Source organism: Periplaneta americana, chromosome 9 (genome assembly GCF_040183065.1).
Source record: "Periplaneta americana isolate PAMFEO1 chromosome 9, P.americana_PAMFEO1_priV1, whole genome shotgun sequence".
Lineage (NCBI taxonomy): Eukaryota > Metazoa > Arthropoda > Insecta > Blattodea > Blattidae > Periplaneta > Periplaneta americana.
Window position 1 is genome coordinate 15,396,505 of NC_091125.1, and position 22,286 is coordinate 15,418,790.

The following is a 22,286-nucleotide window of genomic DNA, read 5'->3' on the forward strand; positions in this document are numbered from 1 at the left end:
GCAATAACTTAATTTAGTAACATAATAATAATAATTAAAAAATCTTGCTTTTACGTGAGTTTAGAGAGCCTTCACAATCGTCGGGAAAACTTCTTTCATAGCGTGAAATCGTAGGACCTGACAATTATAAAGTGAATCTTAAATTTGGAATGCTGTCACCAGTGGCTGAAATCCTCACACATGGCCAGTCTGGTAAGTGCTGAAACTGTTTCACGGAAAAAAATTCTTCCTGGTCCAATCAATTGTAATTTAATTTCAAAATCTGACCTTGACATTCGCGTAAAATTAGAAAAGTTATTTTCGGCAGCTCACTTCATCAATCACGATTCTAGTTTCATCCCTTCCTTTGTAATATTTGCTTATCCAAAATGAATATGTGCGCAAATAGCAACGAGATGTGCGCAAGAGAATCTGCAGTTTTAACTGGCAACTGTTGTTTGCGTGTCATTATTCCTGCGCGGTTGCAATAGTGGAAACGTGGCTTTAGCCCCACCACTATTCCTGCCACCAAGGGGGATAATAGGATTACGCCACTGATAATTTTTCTTTATTATTTTCATTTTTCTCCATATTTCTCTTTCAAATTCTATGTATTTGTCCGTTATATGTCTACTAACATTTTGAAATACGAATAAAATTTAATAAGTAATCCTATTTAGAAGTAGGCCTAACTTAATTCACATTATTAATGGGATGATCTTGTTGTCTCTCTTGGTAAATTGCAGGATATGAAATTGAATTTGTAGCTTTTCTTCTCTTTTGAGTTTTTCTCATTTCGAATTAGTAGAGTTTGTGTTATTTACATAATACAATTATTCATATTGTTATTTATATTATCATGACTTTTAGTTTCCAATTATTTTTTTATTTTTATGTTTGTGTTATGATTAGTCTAAAATTTATTATTTTATTGGAAATAATTACACTAGTCGACAAAATTTGAACTTTTGTCTGTTAATGGGAAACAATGGGTAATTCTAAGTAACTTTTTCGTGCTGATTTCAAATCTTTTTACAGAACTTTTCCATCACCCAAGGTTTTAGAGTAATCACGTGAAAAACATTTTACTTGTCTATACATTATAGTATTAAGATATCTTAGCTAAAATTACATTTATTGACCTAAAATGTATGTGAAGCATATTTTCGCTGTACTTTGCTTGAGGAACATCTCTTTTCAGTATCTAACAATAATCTGCCAACATATTTGGACATCATTTACCCTGGTAATGCCTTTCTACTTCCACAATGTCCTAGAGGAAACGGTCCCTGTGTTCATCGCTCACAGCCTTAGGTTTTCAGGAAAGAAATCGAAATGGGATGCAGAAAGTGTATTTTTTAAAACATATTACATCCCATTATCTTGTAGTTCTCAATCATCTCACTGGCAAGTTCTCTGTAGTTCTCAGAAGTGAAGTTTCCTAAAAAGTTTGTGACAACATTTTTGAAATGCACACATGGAGCTGCTTCTTGCATATTTAACTGGTTTTCAAATTGCGTATCTTTCATCAGTTCCCTTATTTGAGGTCAACAAATATTCCTTCTTTTAGTTTAGCTTCACTGATTCTTGGGAACTTATTTTTCAGAAAGATAAATGGACTACCATCACGATCCATTGCTTTCACAAAATTCTTAATCAAACCTAATTTGATATTCAGTGGAGCAATAAGATTTTTTCAGAACTTACAAGTGGTTAGTGAAGAACATTATCTTGTCCTGGATTAAAGTGATTCTCTCTTTGGCCTATTCTTTTTATATAAAGATTACTTTTAACTCTGCTATCCAACTTATACAAGAAGCAAAATTTAGTATAGCCAAGCTGTAACCAAAGTAAGATAGCTATTACTTTCAAATCCCAATATATCTGCCAAGAAAAATTGTCACATTTGATAGTGGTTAGTAAGAGCTTCATATTCTCATAATTTTCCTTCATACCAACTGCATGGGCTAAAGGAATGGATGGATATTTGTTTCCATTATGTAGTAATCATCCTTTCAAACTTGTTTTCTTGAGGAGTCTATTAACAAACGCCAATCCTCAGGTTTATGCTCAACACCCAGTGAATCGAACAAATTCTCAACATCATTGCAGAAAACTAGGTACTCCTCTTTAGAAAACAAATGCTGAAATTCCTTTTGGCGTTGGCGAAAGAAACTTACTTCGGTGTTACCTGCAGCAGCTTCCAGCCTTTCAATCTTGAGGCGAGTAATTCTGCCTTGCTTTTACTTAAACCAAGATCCTGAACCAAATCATTTAAATCCTCCTGTGTTAGAAAGTGAGGTTCATTTATGGTATCATCTTCCACAAAATCTGGATCATTTTGTAATTCAGTTTGAACATCAGGAACACTTTGAATTATTTCAGTCAATGTCATGTCATCTGGTGGAGAATGGTATGGGAAGTCCCGGCCCATGAAGCACCGGCCGAATTGCAGAAACTAAATGTTGATATTTAACAGTGTCTGAACTTCGAATTTGTTCCAGATATATTTGTTAAGCAGAAGTAGCAGTCTGTCAAATGATCCTTAGGTTCGCGCCATATCATAGGGACTACAAAAGGCATATGACGGGATCCTTTTAACCAGCCAGTTAATAGTGTTACACATTTAGCACAACAGATTTCCGGGGCCCATGTCTTGTTCTGGTCTATTCTGTTGTTAAAATAACAGTCATAAGCCCTTCTAACTAGAGGAGTAAAATTTTGCCTCTGCCATTTTAAAGTTAGCTCACCACACACTTAACAGAAGTTGTTTCTATCTATAAGACCCTTTCAAGACATGTTTCTTATACATTATACACTTACACACTACTCTTTACAATGCACTATTAGGTACGGTATTATATACTTCTATCACAATTCAATTGACAACGGAAGAAAGCACAGGATTAGCTTCTTTCTTTAAAGAAAGCTTCTATTCATCTGGGAAATTTACCTTAAAATCACGGTTTTGTGAAGGAAATGTCATTATTGTTATTCGTGAATTCACAGGCAACAATACAAAACGTTACAAGTCAATTGTTGACACAATGTAATTAAATATAAATGTAAAATACGCCTTCTAATCAGCATGCTATATACCACAAATGCCAATAAACAGGAACAAATTAATTTTCAAAATAAAAAAAAAATGGTGGGTGATGGAAAATTTCTGACTTCATTTTTGGAATCAGCAGATGGCAATACATAAGAAACACCCGAAATTATTTATTTAACAAAATCAATGTTGACCAGTGTTATTAGTGAACTCTTTTTTTCGGATATGTTCATTGTTGTATAGAATGATGATATTCGAATAGTACTTAAATTTCAACAATGAAATAAATGAGTTCCAAATGTTTTGGAGATGTTCATAGTTAACCTATATATATATATATATATATATATATATATATATATATATATATATATATATGTGGTATTCGAATATTTAAATTTCAACAATGAACTGAAATTATTTTCAATTTGTGTTATAGTACTGTAACATTCATTCATTTAGTGTTCTAGCTTCACTGCAAACCCAGCTTTCTCCAATCGTTCCTATATTCTACCTTCCTCTTTGTCTCCTCATATGATTCATATATCTTAATATCGTCTGTCATCTGATCTTCTTCTGCCCCGAACTCTTCTCCCGTTCATCATTCCTTCCAATTCATCCTTCAGTAGGCAGTTTCTTTTCAGCCAGTGATCCAACCAATATTCCTTTTCCTCTTCCTGATCAGTTTCAGCATCATTCTTTCTTCACCCACTCATTCCAACTCAACTTTATTTCTTATTCTCTCTGTCCACTTCACACTTTGCATTCTTCTCCATAGCATTCATAGCTTGTAACATTCATAGCTTGTAAATGCGTTTTCTACAATGTCAAAATTATATAGTGTTGGGGAGTTTGCTTTTTTTGGAATGGAAAGGAGGCAAATTTAACTTTACCGTATCTTATGGTGTCACCAATGACATATCTAGGTTAGGTTAGGTAACGGTGGCTAGGAGCGGGTTAGGGACGACCCTTTGCACATCGACTATACTGGAGCCTATTGTGCACCCCGAATTTATGGGATGAATGAGAATGAGGTGTACTAGCTCACCGGCCACATGTGATTCTTCACCCGCTGACCCAATGGGGGTCCCCTACTCTCTCCCGCCATAAGTTCATACTGCCAAGGTGACCAAGCAGCTCAGGATCCATTGCAACGGTCCTTTTAAGGTGTCGAAGCGTCCTTGGAAGTGCTCTTAGGAATGAATCCTGGCAGAGATATTACGGAAGGCTGGGAACCCAGGGACGGTTGCGGAGAGGGCGTCCCCCACCGTAAGCGGACGAAGACATGCGTCTTGACCTGAATAAGTCTATAGAATGAGATGAAGACGATGAATGATATGAAATTATATTATTTTCCTACATGGAAGGGGGAATGGACAGTGGAAATGAAAATTTCAACCCGACATTTGTCTAAGTAACTGTGGAAAACCACGGAAAAACCAAAGTCAGGTTGGTCGGTCCGGGAATCGAACCACGGACCTCCCAAATGCGAGTCCCATGCGGAACTCATGAGCCACGTCGCTCGGTATAACATATCTCAAATTCATTAATTTGGTATACATTTTCCATTTCATTAGCTGTAATGTACAAATTCCAATGCTCTGGTTCTCACGACGGTGTCAAGAGTAATATCCCCCCTATTAACGAACTTTGTGATCTTCCGTGATGTTATTTTATAGCGGCGTTTGAATTAGTCCACGAAATATTTTCTGGATTTAAAAGTGAGAGTTCCCTTTGAGAAGCCGCATCTTTCGCCCACTTCTTCAAATGTCAGTAGTGAATTACGTGTTACTTGTCACGCGCATTCCGGAATTTTGTGTACACATTCTGGAGAATTCGTGCAGTTACGTATATTTTCTATCGTACCACCTTTCTTAAGACCGGTTACTATTTTCCGCACTTTTTCCAGTAATATCATGAAATTTCGACCAGTTACTGCAACGATTGTATTTGCAATCTTGACACTGTCACAGACACTTTGCATTCTTTTTCTTTTTTCAGAAAACTGTTCATGAATGATAATCTTTTTAATATGAGGATAATGGTTCATAGGAACTGGAAATGATTGTCATTACAATCTTCAGATAAAACATAAAGTGTCAGACGTTCCATCATTATTACACCACAATGTGTCCTTCCAGCATGACTTCGTCGTCACTGACATGTTGCTCCAATACGCGTAGGAGCCACCGGCGTGGCTCAGTCGGTTAAGGCGTTTGCCTGCCGGTCTGAAGTTGCGCTCGGGTGTGGGTTCGATCCCCGCTTAGGCTGATTATCTGGTTGGGTTTTTTTTCCGAGGTTTTCCCCAACCGCAAGGTGAATTCCAGGTAATCTATGGCTAATCCTCGGCCTCATCCCGCCAAATACCATCTCGCTATCAGCAATCTCATCGACATTAAATAACCTAGTAGTTGATACAGCGTCGTTAAATAACCAACTAAAGAAAATACAGGTAGGCTATATACAACTGACGTGCAATTCGTCCGTCGATGTACGTTGAATTCGTATTGTTCGCTTGGCAATTCTGCATCACTTCATTTACCAGTACTTGTACCACAGCTTGAGGGTTAAAGCCGTTTTGCAAAAAACACAACAGCCTACATGTAATCAACATACAGTATTCGTTAGTGTAAAAACAGACCTGTGCCCTGAATCATACTACTTGTTGGTGTTGTTGTTGGTCAACTGTCCAAAGACAGGTCCGAACCTGACAAGTGACATCAAGAAGGCACCATCCATGAGGCAACCAGAGCAGGAGACAATGGGTTAGGATAGCCAGTTTCTTTCCTCCTCCATTGCATACATCGCCGACTAGCTACATACTACACTAGTCATACTTCAGATGCATAAATACTATATACTATAGTCGCGTCACTGTTATTTTCGGTGTGACTCCTCCTCTTTTCTTACGCCTTAGGAAGTGAAGGCTCTTTAAGTCTAGGTAGGTATTATCGCTCATCATTTTTGTTCTTTCGTTGCCGAGCTACCAGACAAGGAATCTGTTTTCCGCACCGTTAAACATTATCATGTCGTAGCTCCTATGATAATAAATCAAACGCACTGTAATTTTTAGGATATATAAATACCAAAACATATAAAATAATTCTAAATCAAAATCTGTTTTAGAAAGTGCCAAAAACATTAACTTCGAAGTGAGCCGTCCAAAATACACATTTACATGATAAGCGATAAACTTTTTTATTTTTCACGTTAGATAGGGGTTCATAGCGAGAGAAATGTTTAGGAAGAATGGAAATTACTTTTAAAAGTGGTTGATACTGAAAATCTTACTGATTTGCGAGTTACGGCGAGTTAAATAAATAGGCCTACGTTTTTCTTTTGCCCGGCGAACTTTCGTATGTAGAGTGACGACTTAGTCAGAACTGCGGAATCTCATAGAAATCATCACTCTGATTTCAAATTTGTTTTCAAAATATTTTCATTGCTTAAGGTTTTCGAGTTAATCGTGAGTTCTGAAATATAATTAAAATCTTTCTACACAATCTTTCTTTGCATAATACACGTCACTGTTCGTTAACAGAAAACCACAATTTAAGTCACACGGAGTTAGTGTGCACTCGAAGTTGGTTGCTTGACGGTTGTCAGCCCACTTTGAGATCTGTGGATATAGAGGAAAAAAAAAATTGGATCGGTGTCGGTTAGAGTTCCCGAGTAGCTCAGTGGTAGAGCGTTGGTACGTTAAACCAAAGGTCCCGGGTTCGATACCCGGCTCCGGAACAATTTTTCCCTCGAAATTATTCGAATCAACTTTACAGGGAGTTATACCTGAAATCTTGATTTGCATAATACACGTCACTGTTCGTTAACAGAAAACCACAATTTAAGTCACACAGAGTTAGTGTGCACTCGAAGTTGGTTGCTTGACGGTTGTCAGCCCACTTTGAGATCTGTGGATATAGAGGAAAAAAAAAATTGGATCGGTGTCGGTTAGAGTTCCCGAGTAGCTCAGTGGTAGAGCGTTGGTACGTTAAACCAAAGGTCCCGGGTTCGATACCTGGCTCCGGAACAATTTTTCCCTCGAAATTATTAAAATCTTTCTATTACATAAATAACATTACGCTAACTAAATACTAGCATAATATACTTTGAAACTGAGAAAAATGGAAAGAATATCATACTAGTCTTTAAATTTATTATCGGTATTACTGTCACTATTATTATTATTATTATTATTATTATTATTATTATTATTATTATTATTATTATTATTATTATTACTACTATTATCATTTCATAATTTTTGTACGACAAGCACTTAACGCTGCTGAATAAATGCGTTCATATTCCCATATTTTCATTGCATATAAATCCCCATATTAATAAAAAAAATATATTTTTACCTTTCATCTGAGCCCAAGACTGAGTAAAGTGTTAAACGTATCCGAAAAAAAAAAATCGGAGATAGCAATGTAAAATCTTCATCGGTTTGGAGTGGATTAGCTCTTATGCTAGGGCATGTGCTGTAGAATTCTGGAGAGCCGATGAGAAACTACATGTTTACACGTGCAACAGAAATGTTCACTTGCGCATGCGTCGCCACTGGCGCATTGAAAAGTTAGAATGCCATTAACTTTTCCAAACATTGCATGCAATGTCTAAATTTGCACGTCAGTAAAGGTTAACATGTGAAAGTTGTTTTTACTTGCGCGCAAATAGCTATTGGCGGCAATAAATCCATGCACGTGTAAACCCACCACAACAGACAAAAGTTGTCATTCTGCATACGAAAGTCCGCAGAAAAAAAAATTAACTTACCGTAACTCGCATAGGTACCAGTAAAGCAGCCACTTTTAAAAGTAATTTCCATTCTTTCTAAACATTTCTCTCGCTTTGACCTCCTATCTAACGTGAAAAATAAAAAAAGATTGTCGATTATCACGTCAATGTCTATGTATTTTGGACGGCTTACTTCGAAGTTAATAATATTTTTCCACTTTCCAAAGAAGACTTTCATTTAGTATTTTTTCTATGCTTTCCTTAGACATTTATCTATGAATCCTAAAAGTTACAGCGCAATTGATTGACTCTCATAGGAGCTATGACATGATAATGTTTTACGGTGCGGCAAATAGCGTCCTCGTGTGCTTTGTGCGAACGCCGATGAAAGGACTAAAATGGCGGACGATTATACCCAGTATCTATAGAGCCTTATGAAGTGCATAACGTCATCAACAGCGGATGACAAGACGCATACGTTTAAACGTAGCCGAATTGCAACGTGATTGGCGGCCCGAAATAAGAGTCACAGGACTATACTTAAGCATCCATTGCATACTTTATGCATACTGCAAACTACATACTACTTAAGCACCAATAAATAAAGTATATAACGGACAGCTACCAGGGTTGTTCCGTATCACCTAATGACACTAGAGTCCTCAGGTACACTGTTTCTGATAATTTATGGTTGCAAACATTACAGGCGCGCGCTCCACTTTCATAAGCCATTTATAACGATTACGGGCGATTGCGAAATGCTACACTTCGCACCAAGTACTTTGGTTTCATACTTGTCCAACCCAGAAAGTTTCGTGACGATTCTCGTCGGAAGGTCAAAGTCTTTTCTTGTAAGTTCAGCTGGGAAAATAATGATCACACTTCTATTTTTGTCTTGGTGCTCTCCCACTAATATAAGAACTCACGGATTTTCATCGAAGATCCCAAAGATCAATGCAATCAGAGGAGCGTGAACGATGGGGTATGTGAAGTCAACTATAATTTATTCATAATGGAATCAATGTCTATGAATTTACTCACTATTAAAAACATGAGAACGCTATCCGAAAAAAAAAATAACTGATCTTAGTGATGAACACGAAATCTTGTTTTACAAACATAAGTATGTTTATATATATATGTGTATATACTAGTGGCTTGTGCAGCAATTGCTGCAAACTAAGTCCATAAAAAGTTCAAATAAAAATTGTTCAGATTTATTTTCAATGAAGAATACCAGACATGTTGATAGTTATTTGCTTCCATAATAGTGAAACATACTCCCTCTGAATGTTTTTTTTTTTTTTTTTTTTTTTTTTTTTTGCCAAATACTTTTCCTTGAACCCATCCGTCTTGAGTTCTTGAGTTTCAAATCGAAATCCCTAGTAACAATGTCAGGATGATCAGTGGGTTTTTCATGTGGGAGTAATGCAGTAGCAATTTCGAGTCATTGCGGATTGTATGTGAAAGTTAAGAAAATGTAAGGTTTGTCATGCTTTGAACAAAAGACTTAACATCTTGGTATAGCTGCTGCATGTTTCGTGATCTACCCTGAAATGTAGAGGGCGGAATCACTTTTTCCTAATAAGAGATCTTGCTGAGGTGATCAAGAGACTACAAAATCTTGTAGGCCTCTTATTTTATCAATAAGTAATACCTTTTGGTCTTTTCTTATGAATTGTAATTTTTTGCGCTTCTTCCAGACAATACTGATCTATCAAATACTGCTGGATTTATTTGTGTAACAATGAATGTTATGTCGTATATATTCTGTAATATAGGCTGTTGTGAGGAATTTATTGCTGAGATGTGGAAAATGAGGCGAATGATATGTCAGAGTTGTAGAATCTTATATGCGCCCTAAATCGTAAATCGTTAGCAGTTTCAGTGTTTCATTTGCTGCTGGTTGCGGGAAATAAACTTACTCATCACGGCAGCAAGAAGTGAAATGGCATGCTGTTTTCCCTACAACAAAATGTGCTTGGCAGCGATCACAAATCTAATCAATTAAACCAAAGAAATATGAAATTAATTTTGTTGTAGTTTAAAGACGCAGCTAAAATAGGAAGCATGACTCAATTACTACCAAGGAAAGTTAGAGAATCAGACATATAAATATCTATATCACGCTGCCATTACATATATGAAAAGGACCCACACCACTTGATTAATAATTGTAAAAGTATCTAATTTTTAATAATAATATTGTTACCTTACGTAAGTTTTATAGTTTTCAGTAACATAAGATTATATTATAGCCTTTACTCAGTAAATAATAGAAATGAAGATCTAATATAAAATATTCTTTCTCTGCGTCTACTTACATAAAGCCCCAAAAGGTTTCACTTTCATATATCAGTATAGCATTATGTGTTGCATTAACTATAATAATATTTCATTTTTAATGGTAACAATGTCATCAAACATTCTTAAGTTTTGTAGTTCTTAATATCCAATACACAGCTGTACTAGGAAAATTACAGACCAGAGAATCAGACCTGTAAATTATTTTGTGCGAGATCGTGCGTATTTGCTTGCTTTCCGCACAAAACCAATACGCGGTAAGTGTGAAATACCACATTCAGTATTCCCAACGTAACACACATAACAATTTCCCTATTCTTACCGCTTAAGCGTCATATTCATTTTACTGCTTTAGGCTTTTAACATATTATTCTTAAAGACGTTCAATATAGTAATAATTATAAATTGGAAATTTACCACTGCAATTTCACCTAAATTGCACTGTTAATTATTGTTTTTAAATATTGCAAAAATTAAGTAAACTCTACAACACCAAAAAGTTACTGCATTTGTAATGCAAGTAACATTAAGGAAGCCGTGATAAAATCAATAGGATTCCAGACTCATTATGGCTGGGGGAAAAAAAAGACAGACGTATATCACGGCCTGCTGGAGTATAGTAAACACAGAAAACATTTTATAGGAACAATGTTGAAGATAGATATATTTGTTTTCCAAAGTTGCCGTCATTGAACAGAAACCAAGATGGAGATTTCATTGCAACTAATTAGAAATTCCTCTTTCACGTATGTAATAAACGATCTTCGCACAAAATGATGTACGATACACGAGCGGTATGTTTGTTTTCATGTTCTCGGAAATTAAAAAAGCTCAACTACGTTTCACTTTTTCAATCTTTTCCTCGAGCATGAAAACGTCAACATACCGCTCTTGTAACGCATATTACTATTTTATACGCTATCAAAAAATTGCACAAATGAAGATCGACATATTGGCATTATGATGGGAAAGAATCTGAGTCGTCTGAACTCTATGTCAGCAATCCTTTAAGTCATGGCCTTAGTGTAATAGCCTATTGTTTATTGTATTGTGTGTTTTGTTTTATTCTGAAATGCAACACGGCCGACTTGATGCTCGCTTCGCTTAAGGAAGCGAACATCAAGTCGGCCGTGAATGCAATTAATTAGTTCTCAAAACTGACGAAAGATTGATTTTGGAAAAAAGGAAAATGATGTAGGAAAATTGACATTTCACTGAAAACTACTATTTTTCCGAAAAACTTTGGGTTCCAAGCTTCAAAATGAGGGGTCATTTATTAAAATCCGTTCAGCCGTTTTCCCGTAATTTCCATTACCAGTTAAAATTATACACACGAGTATATATTAGTTACTGCTATCTAATATAAGAGTTTGTGCGAATGTAGCTGCCTGCCAGACCTTTGAATGTTATGTTGCTGGGAGGCAAGGTCGCTCCATCTATGCGAGGTTCAGTATTGCTTGCGAGCGAAAAGTCAGGGTGCAGTACTTTTTGTTAAGTGAGATATGTACTATTCTACTGACCGAGCGAGGTGCTCATGCTTTCCGCATGAAACTCGCATTCGGGAGGTCCGTGGTTCAATTCCTTGATCGACTAACCTGATTGTGTTTTTCCGTGGTTTTCCACGGACAAACGCCGGGTTAGAATTTTCATTGTCACGGTCCATTTCCTTTCGCCTTCCGTGTAGAAAAAGAATTTAAATTTCATATCATTCATATTCTTCATCTCATTCCATAGACATATTCAGGTCAAGATGCATGTCTTCGTCCGCTTACGGGGAGGGGTGTCCTCTCCACAACGTTCCTGGGTTCCCAGCCTTCCGCAATATCTCTGCCAGGATTCATTCCTTAAGAGCACTTCCAAGGGCGCTTCGACACCTTGGAAGGACTGTTGGAATGGATCCTGTGCTGCTTGGTCACTTGGCGGTATGAACTTAGAGCGGAAGGGGGGTAGGAAGCGCCCATTGGGTGAGCGGGTGAGAGGTTACATGCGGCCGATGGGCTGGTACATCTCACCCTCATTAATTCCATAAATTCGGGGTGCACAATAAGCCTCATAATGGCAGACGTGGAAAGGACCGTCCCTAACTCGCTCTTAGCCAATGTTACCTAACCTAACCTAACCTAACCTATTATTCTACTTCAGTATAAATATATCACTGCCAAGTTTGTACACTTTAATTATATATCATCATCAAATAATATATCATATTATGTTAGCTAAATTGTGCAAAACTTAGATGTTAACATATAGAACTATGGTACTGTTTAATGTCTAGGCAGTGTGTATTTCTAAACAAGAAAAAGTGTCGTGGCTCTAGGATTTCCGTATCACTGGTAGTAGTAGTTGTCGTGGTCATCATGAACGCCATCATCAACATCATTATCACCATTTTCGCAGGAATACTTATGGAATGTGAGACGTAAATATTTGGGTTCGAATCTAGACATAGAAATTGCTAGGTCTCCGGAGTAGCACTCACTATGAAATTGTTTAAATATGAAAAAAAATATGACTTTTATAAATGCAAAATTTGACGATAGGGATGCAAATAATAAGTGTCCTGACACCGCTCGGCCTCGAAAAATAGTACCTTAGCGCCGTCAGGGCCCTCCAGGCCTGAAATACACCCCTGTGTCTAGATAGACATACAACAATGAACAGGGTCTGTTAGCAGCATCATTAATAGTAGTTCTGAGTATAGAGTTTTAAATCTTGAATTCAACGCACGTTCTTTAGAGTTTGCACATAATTGCGTGTTTTCTGAAAAAACAGATAATTTTATTTCAGGAGGAAATCGAAAGGCACGACTATCGGTGACACTCATGCAGTTATATAAAAGGTTTTTCGAGGAAAAACTGTTCCTAAATTGCTTTTTAATTATATGCAGGATAAAATAAGTGTTCGGGAATGTCCTCAGGTTATTCAGAAGTATATTAGAAATATGGTGCCATGTATAATAAAATATGATAAAGCGATAATGGAAGGAATGAGTAAGAAAGAGTAATAGGTTTCACATATTAATATTCTGTTTCGTTAGAAAATGAACTGATATCCTGAAAAGGTTTCTCTCTAAATTATTAAAATCAATTTCAACTCAAAATATCATAGCGTCTCTTTCAGTTTAGAAAACTCATAAAATCTTTCTAAGGAGCTGGAATAAGAGCTGGGTGCAAAATTGTTCTTAATGTCACAGATAAGATTCCAGAAAAAGGTCTATTGTTTGCAACAAAAAACAGTGTTACTCCGATCTTCAGGGAAAAGTGATACAGCTACTGTTCTAGGACAAATAGCTCAAACCACTCCCCGCAGACCATCTAAATATAAGAAAGCTCTATGTAAATCGGGATTAGCCCCTATCCTATATATACTAGAGGAAGCGCTGTCATTTTTCTTCGAAAATGTACGGACTAAACATCAATACATCAATATAAGGCTAGGTTCAAAATGACGTAATAACATTTATCCTTCCTGTAACACAATAAGAGAAACTAAGGTATCATGTTACCCAAGTGAAAATTATATAGAGTGATTCACGAGGAGTTACCGCCACTAACGGAGCATATTTCTTAAGTCATTTTCAGCAAAAAGTGCCATATATTCTCAATATTTTCAGAGTTACACTAATTTGAAGTTGAACATGGTCTACCAGGTGCGTCCAACAAGTAGAGAAGACATGAAACAAATAATTAGAGAAGCCTGTGGGTCTCTCAGCTGTGCTGAAGTGCAATTACAGATGTTAGGAGGTGATCAGAACATTGTTTAGCACAGGGTGGCGTAGATTTTGAACACTTACTATGAAGAGTGTCCGTACATAAACAACATACAGTATTTCTCAGAAGATACCATTTTTGTTGCTTTGTAAGTAAACAATAAAAGTTAGAAAAAAAAGTTTCAGTAAAAGTTGTTTCTTTTTAAAAGTAGTTTCCAATGGTATCTTCAATGACCCATGTTCTCATTTGAAATTTCGAAGTTGACCACAGATCCCCCTACTTCCGGTTTGTTATAGGAAATTGTACTACCATCAATCGATTCTTTACATAGGTTCTGGTTATCAAAAAAAAAATTATGAACAACCAGTATCATATAATTAATATTAGAGGAGAAAAATTCGCTCCGGCGCCGGGGATCGAACTCGGGTCCTTGGTTTTACGTACCAAGCGCCCTGACCACTGAGCTACCCCGAATTCAATTCATAACACCGGACCGATCTCTCCTCCTTCGATGTTTCCCTTTGTGGCCTGACTCCAAGTTAGGTATACTGTATATGTTGACGTATATGTCCAATGTCAACTGCCATTATACTAGGAGCGCACTCAACTGAGTGACTGTTTGGCCGGGATACCGCAGTTAAGTGCACAGTAATCTGTACAGAAATATGCACTGCTAGCTATGAGAATATTAAAGATTTTATTAATTTGTCCTACAGAATAATATCTGTAATATTGACAATTAATATTTGAGAAGAGTAGTTTCACTTGGCATTGTTCACTTTATTTCGTTTTCTTTCATTTTAGTTTCTATCGCCATTGTATGGCCAATGACTCTAGTCAAATGCCACTGCATTGAATTAAAATATATATATTTGAGGAGAAAAATTCGCTCCGGCGCCGGAGATCGAACCCCGGTTCTTGGTTCTACGTACCAAACGCTCTGACCACTGAGCTACGCCCGGGTTCGATCCTCGGCGCCGGAGCGAATTTTTCTCCTCAAATATTAATAGTCAATATTACAGATATTATTCTGTAGGACAAATTAATAAAATATTTAACAGTATCATATAGTTTTCGAGGAAAAAGGCTGATACGGGTGTCTGAAACACCCGGTATAAAGAAATGAATGAATTCTGGTTAATGTACAAATAATATGTAATTAGTCAGCGATAAATGTAATGGAAGGAAAAAAGAAACTGTCCACTCTACCTATTATCTCCTGGCTTAGTTGTCTCATGAGGGATGCCTTATTGGTGTCACTTGTGAGATTCAAATCTGTCTTCGGACAGTTGACTAAACAACAAACATAAAGAAATGGACAAAGATTCTAGATTACTGATGACTAGACTTCGTAGAATTGCCACGAGAATCGCAAGGTTTACTGCGCACGCGGTATAGACTGTATGAGAAGGGGGCGTGCAAAGGATAGAGTATGCCTCTGATGTAAACACTGAGCAGTACACTGCGGTTACAATAAAACCTGTATCCTGCATTCAAGAAATATAATGAATGATCATTGAAGTAGGTAATGTGTAAACATGTAAATACACAATTATTTTGCAGTGAGATATATTAACTCTTAAAATTTAATGTAAGATACTCACATCATCCTTGAATATGTGCATTGCAGTGAAGAGTTACGTACATTTTGAGCGACTGCAAAGTAACCTTCTCCGATGGTCACTCAAAGAGTTTTTATATTGGGAAAATGTACGTTCAACATCACACGATGTAATACATACATATTTGAAGAACGGAAAGTCACTACTTTTTAGTACACCAACTTCAGATGTCTTGTCGTGACCTTATAGTATATCATTTATAATACGAAGTTGTAAATAGGCAGAATTTTTAGCAATAATGTTTCTTAATTTCCATTCACGTTTTCTGAAATTAGTGAATTGTTATTTTGGATAACGGTTTGTGATACTTTATCCACTATATTAAGGGCTTATGAGAGTTGTAGTTGAGACGATTCTAACAGGACACGATTTTAAAATTAGAATCAATGAACAGAATATCTTCCAATAGCTGTTCAGAAGGCAATGATTTTACAGCTGCAACAGCGGAACTGTCTGTGCTATCAAATGCATCAATTACCTCCATTATTTTGCCGTAATATTCTGCATAATAATTAACAGCATTCAACCACGTTCCCCGACGGATCAAGACTGGCTGCGGAGGTAAGGGTATTCCAGGGGCAATTATTTGGAACAGCAACACTCTCATTGTAGGATGTTTGATTGAATTCTTGTCTGCACTCAACAAATGTTAAGCTTTGAATATTCCAATCACAGTAATGCAAAAACAAGTGCTTACATAGGTATACATTAGCTGTAGCTCCTCTATCTATTTGGACCGGTCACAACTCTTAACATGAACTGCTTATACTACGAGACCGGGCGGTCGCTCACCTCCTCTATACTACCGTACATCGGCAGCCTGATTGCATGCTGCGTGTGGCAATTCAACGAAGTCTGCTGATGACTATGATAGATGGTAAAACCAGCAATGTTCTCACTGAAACATCATCTAAAAATGTTTATTTCTGGATGTGCACCTAAAGAGATGAATATGTTAACCCGGTAAAATATCCAGGTGACATAAGTGCCTTGAATTTTAGTTTATATACATTGCATGCGTGGTTTAGATTTCTAGAATGATTGCAACACATATCATATAGGCGAGAAGTGAAAAATTGAAGAGTCATGAGGACAGAAGAAAAAGAATAAGGTGAAAGCAAGGTGAAAGGAAGACAAAGAATTCTGAGAGCAAATATAGAAAACAAGGTGAAAATAAGAATTGCAATGATGGAAGTACTGCCAGCCGATTCTTTCAGATCTCGAATTATCAGCGTCAGTAAAATTACAGGAATAGTTAAATAGCTTATTTGAAGTTTTTCCCCAAGCTTGAAAATGATATAACTGTACGTATCGAATACAGAGTCTAGACATCAGAAGATAGTTTTTTGAAAAACAGGCACATTTTTTCAAATTAATTATTTTGTTCTTTATAAGAACTGAAATATTTGTTTAGATATTTTATGTTCAACATTGTTTATGTTTCTAAATAAAAAATAAATGTAGGCCTATATTAATAAGGCGTTTTTTGTTTTATTTTGTAAATACTCTCGCGACTCCCTCAGTTCTATACATGGTTCTTTCACACTTTGGGAACCACTGGATTAGAGAAACTGATCATGAGTAATTGAAACATTATCGAGATACCAAGTCTTCACATTTACAATTTACTTCCTGCGTAATTTCATATTAATTGTTATCACATCCTTCAAAATTAATATTTAATAGTGTAGTAATGTTATTCAGACGTTTATAGGGTTTGGAAAGAAAGAATGAAATGTTAAATGCTCTAGGAGTAGAATGAGGAGAAGTATAAAAGCCAACACGACAGAAAAAGACAAGACGTGTGCAGAACTTGAAGTCGTCGTTCGTAACAACCCGTTGGTTTTGCTTTTTAAGAGACAAAGAGTGAAGAGACATGAATATATGAATTATTAAGAGGCGTAACGTTTCTGTGCAGTTATTTAAATGGTAATGAAGCTTAAAAATGTGTCACCAGAAGATTTGAAATGAGTCCATATACTGTGACGTGACCTACAGAACACAAGCACTACAGAAAATGTTAAGAAAAAAATAAGGCGATTGTGCGGAACAATACAATGGTCAATTATATTTGACAGATTTTCAGACTGACTGAAATGTATAAACATGCTCGAGCACAATGCGTAATCCAGAACGTAGTGACGTTTCTTGCAAGCTCGTGACGATACTCCGCTTTGTTTGATCACACTTGAAATAGAAACTTAAAAATCAAATAAACTGAGACCTGACGGTTCGCTGTTCAAAATATTGTCTTCCTCGACCTGTACAGTAGTGAAATGATTGATAATTCAGTTGTCAAAGGGAGCTGACATAGTGATGAAAGTAATCATAATCTTAAAGAAACATTACTCTGACAATAGGTATTTTTGATGCATATTAGGTAGGAATTACAAGAAAGAATATTTAAAATTAATTTTAAGGCTGACTGTTGTCTCCATCCAAGCACAAAACGTGTGATATTTTCGAGACTTACATGGGAAGGACGCATTGGGTGGCTGCTGCTGTGTCGACTGGATGTGGGGCGGTCGACGGTGATTCTCGCGTCGGCAGAGACAGACCGCCAGGGCCACGGCCCCTGCGCAAAGTACCAGCAAACTGCTCACGATCATCACCAAGAAGACCATTGAGTTCATTCCCAGTACGGTGCCCAGCTCGTTCGCTGCCAACAATTGAAAGATCATGTACATATAAACTACAATGTTCAATCTTGTTTGATTCAAGAGAACAAGAAGAAACTAATAAAATAGCCATGCTTAGAAAGCCAAACTTTACAGAAGACGGTTTTATTTCAATTACTAATATTAATTGGTTATGTTTTATAACAAGTTTTGGGTTATAGCAATATATAGTCAAATAGTAGCCTATATAAATCAATATACGAGAGTAATTTCATAAAAAATGCACACAATTTTGTTTTACTTACCGGTACACGTTTATTTTCATTTTTATTTTTTACAGTATATCTTTACAATCCTTAAATATGTATAATCTCCATGCTTTTCAATGACTGAATCCCAATGTCTGGGAAGCTTTAATGTTTCATCCAAGGCACCATTTCTGTTCATCTGTCGAATGGTTCGGGTAACGGTGGCAATAAGCTCTTCCAGAGAAGCAAAACGACGTCCACGCAGAGGTTCTTTCAACTTTGGGAACAAGTCGAAGTCTGGTGGACTCATGTTCAGACTGTAGGGAGCATGAGGTAACACTTCCTATCCATATTTGCGCAGCTTTTGGGTTACAACATTCCCGATGTGCGAGCGAGCATTGTCATGGAGAATTTGTGGCCCAGTCTCGAGCAATTAAGATCGGTTTTTGTGCATTTTTCTACGCAGATTTTGCATGAAGTTACGATAATACACTGCTGTGACATTTGTTTCAATGATGATTCCTTGGTGATTAGAAGCAAAGATCATTATTTTCTTCACTTTTGATTGAGGTCGTCGAAATTGTTTTGGTTGTGCGGAAGCTGAACCTCGAAATTTTTTTGGTCGTGTGGAATTTCAATCTCCCCACTCGTTGAACTCTGATTTCAACCCCGGGTCAAAGTCTCTAACCCAAGTTTCATCAATAGCGACAATTCGACGCAAGAATGCTTGATCTTCAACGTCGAATCTTTGTTTAAGCAAGGTTGCAATGTGCAGGCGTTTCTGCTTTTGTTCAGCAGTCAAGGAGTGAGGGACCCATCGCGCAGAAATTTTTCTCTTCTTTAAATCGCTTGTCAGAATACGGAATACTGACGTTGGTAGAATTCCCGTGGTTTCAAAAAGTTCTCCACATGTCGCATGACGGTCTTCTTCAAGAGCATTTGTCACAAGTTTCACATTTCATTCATCTGTTGATGTTTTCGGACTTCCTGGTCTTGGATCATCATCTATGCTCATACGACCACAACGAAAACGATGAGCCCAACACGAAACTGTGCTACGGTCCATTGTGAACTCACCACAAACTTCACTTGAAGCACTGTGGATTTCTGTGGCGTTTTTGTCACGTAAAGTTTCGATCTTAATGTACGACCTTTGATCTTCAACAGTAACAGTACTCGAGACACGTGCAGGCTCCAATTCTTGCTCTTGTTATTGAAACACTGAGTATGCTATGGATGAAACAAAACAGTGTTTCTTCAACAAACTTTCAACTGCAACTGACATAATTTTCACTGTTGTTGCGTCACTCAATCTGCAGTACTGTCAACCTGTGCATTATTTATCAAATAGCCCTCGTATGTTTTTTTTGTTGTTTTTTGCTGGTTTAGTGCAAGAGAAGGCCCTACGGCCTTAACTGTATCAGGTAAAATAAATTATTACTATTATTATTATTATTATTATTATTATTATTATTACTGTATAATCAAGTTTCTAGTGTTCGTGTGCTTGTTGGGTACCGAAAAATCAAGACTTAATTAAGCCTGATTTCGCACGTTGTTTTATTTTGGCTGTCCTTTACTGTACTGAAATAAAAAAAAAACGTTGTTTAATCGCAAACATACCAAATGAACAAAAAGTCACATGAACACATAAAAAATGTATGCACAAAATATACTTCAGAAAAAAAATTGGAAAATAGCCTAATCTAAAAATTAATTATAAAGAAATCCTATGACACCATAAAAATTGAACCCAGTAGCCGACATCATAGCCAGAATCACCTTTGTTTTACATTTCATTTGTAGTGAACAATTATTCAATGTAAGCAACAGTTTTAGCCCTCAAGTATTCATCATAACTGTTTTTTTCTGTGCCTTCACAGGTACACCACTGTACAATTTTTGAGAAGCCAATAGTGAGACATAAACAGTAGCTTTCAGTAACACCATGCATGTAGTCAGAAACCACTAGGTGTACTTCATAACTGTGAGTGCTTGAAAATTTGAACTGTTTACACATTGTTACGACTAACTTTTTCTTATTTGATATCACAGCTATTTGAAACACTGTATTTTACGTTCTACAAAATTATATAAGTCCTGGTCTCTGAATCCACAACTTCAAATAAATTTTTCATCCAATAATTTACACCACTCCTCATACATGTCTGCCTTTTCTACTTTCTTCTGGCCTTTTCAAATAATACCAAAAAATCTGTCACACGACAAATAACTGTGGCCACGTATGGACAGGTAATGGACAATTTTTATAAATGTGCTTGGAAAATTCATGTGAAGTTTTGCTCACGACTGCCATCACTGAATAGGTGCAATGTGTCAACATTCTTTGGCAGTTATTGTTTGAAGTAATGATAGAGTATTAGCACCTCCTCCGTCTCCTGTCTCGGGTACCATACACAATAAATTTTTGTTTTTCCACTGTTAATGCAGAAATATTATAACCACAGTTGACGCGTGTAAAATATCTCATCTACAAGGGCATAGGGAAAAGAATATTTTGTCTGAAATTAAAGCAAAAACAGGTGACATTGTCTTCGTTCACAAATTCTATATCTCCTGTTCAAATAAAACTGTGTTAACTTCCATCGGTTGGTTTGTATCCATCATGAATATAATTATTGGATCTAGTAAATGTACAGTGTATGATTTTCACTGGATTTTCTTTTATTATTATTAGGTTAAAAAGTAAATTCTGTAAAACAGTTTATTAAAAATAAAAATTGCTTGATTTTCGGTGAAAGATAGAAGTCCTGCTCCATTACTTCCTGATGAATACCGTAAGACAGCTATAAGCTGATTGTATGGTAGAATCTATGTGCTTACGAAGTGAAGATAATTAATCATCTGACGACATAACACAGCTCTGCTTCCGCTTCTGAGAAGTGGTTGATCTATTTCCTGGGTGTAAAACTACCGTTTAGAATCATTAAACAATACCTCGTGTTCATAAATTGGAGTACCAAAAATCTGACAGGCGATGAGTAAGGAACGGACGGGTCTGCGGTTGAGGATGGGAAGCTGATCTGAAAGAAGAGGAGGAGCATGAGAGGGAAATATAGAGAGATGAGAGTATTTAGGGAGGAATACAGAATCGATACAATGGAATATGCTACAAAGAAAAGTAAGTCATGGCAGAAGAAACGATGCACAATTTAGTGCCTTGCAAAATGAAGTTTAAAAAATCGGAAAAGACAATATACAACTATGTATAGCAATATTGTATGTTACATCAAGATGATTCGTTTATGTTACAAAAATTAAATATATGTATTGCTAGGCCTATATGGTATGTTATGAAAAAATGATTCGTTTATGTTCATAACCTTATCACACCACTGAAAAGTCATGCGAGAGGAAACGAATAGACGGTGCCAGTAAACGAAACAATGTGTCTTTTACTACCAAATATCATTTAAGAATTTCTGAAGAACTGCTTATAGTTTGTAAAAGATGTCGTTGCGCCTTCAAAATCCACTATGTATACTTGTGATTGAAAATGAGATTTTTGCAGCATTAGGCGCAGATATTAATCAGCTATTGATCCGAAAAGTAGTTTACCTCTGTTCTTACATACAGTGATTTTATAAGCTATAATGGAAATTCCGCTACGTAATTCTCAGTTAAACTGCGCCTTTCAATTTCCGCTATGTGTTAAATCTGCACAAGTCAGTATTCTTCCGAGGATTATTCAGAGTTGCGCCTGAATTGAACTTGGCGGCAATTATCCGGAGAATATTGCAGTACGGTAATTGAAACTCAAAATTACGATTTGCTTCTTGAGAATATTCCAGTTCAATCAGGACCTAATAACAAAGAATCAAGAAAGATGGCATATGAGAAAATAGTGACAGCTGGTGATGAGCTAGGGAATCAAGTTACCATTAACCACTGCCTGCTGGATCGCATCTTATGGCTGTGTAACTGCCTGTTCATTCCTCTTTCTTAACATTGCGTTTCGCGTGGATCATTACTGTCCAGTTTTGACTTTAGAG

The 22,286-nt window shown here is 36.6% G+C and overlaps 1 protein-coding gene across 1 annotated transcript in view; it reads right to left on the reverse strand.

Moving 5' to 3' along the window:
* Positions 1 to 22,286, reverse strand: part of loaf (lost and found) — a 229,330-nt gene that overhangs the window by 35,046 nt on the left and 171,998 nt on the right. The window contains exon 4 of the mRNA XM_069834436.1: positions 17,881 to 18,066. Coding sequence (XP_069690537.1) covers positions 17,881 to 18,066 — 186 coding nt within the window. The remainder of the gene's footprint in view (positions 1 to 17,880; positions 18,067 to 22,286) is intronic.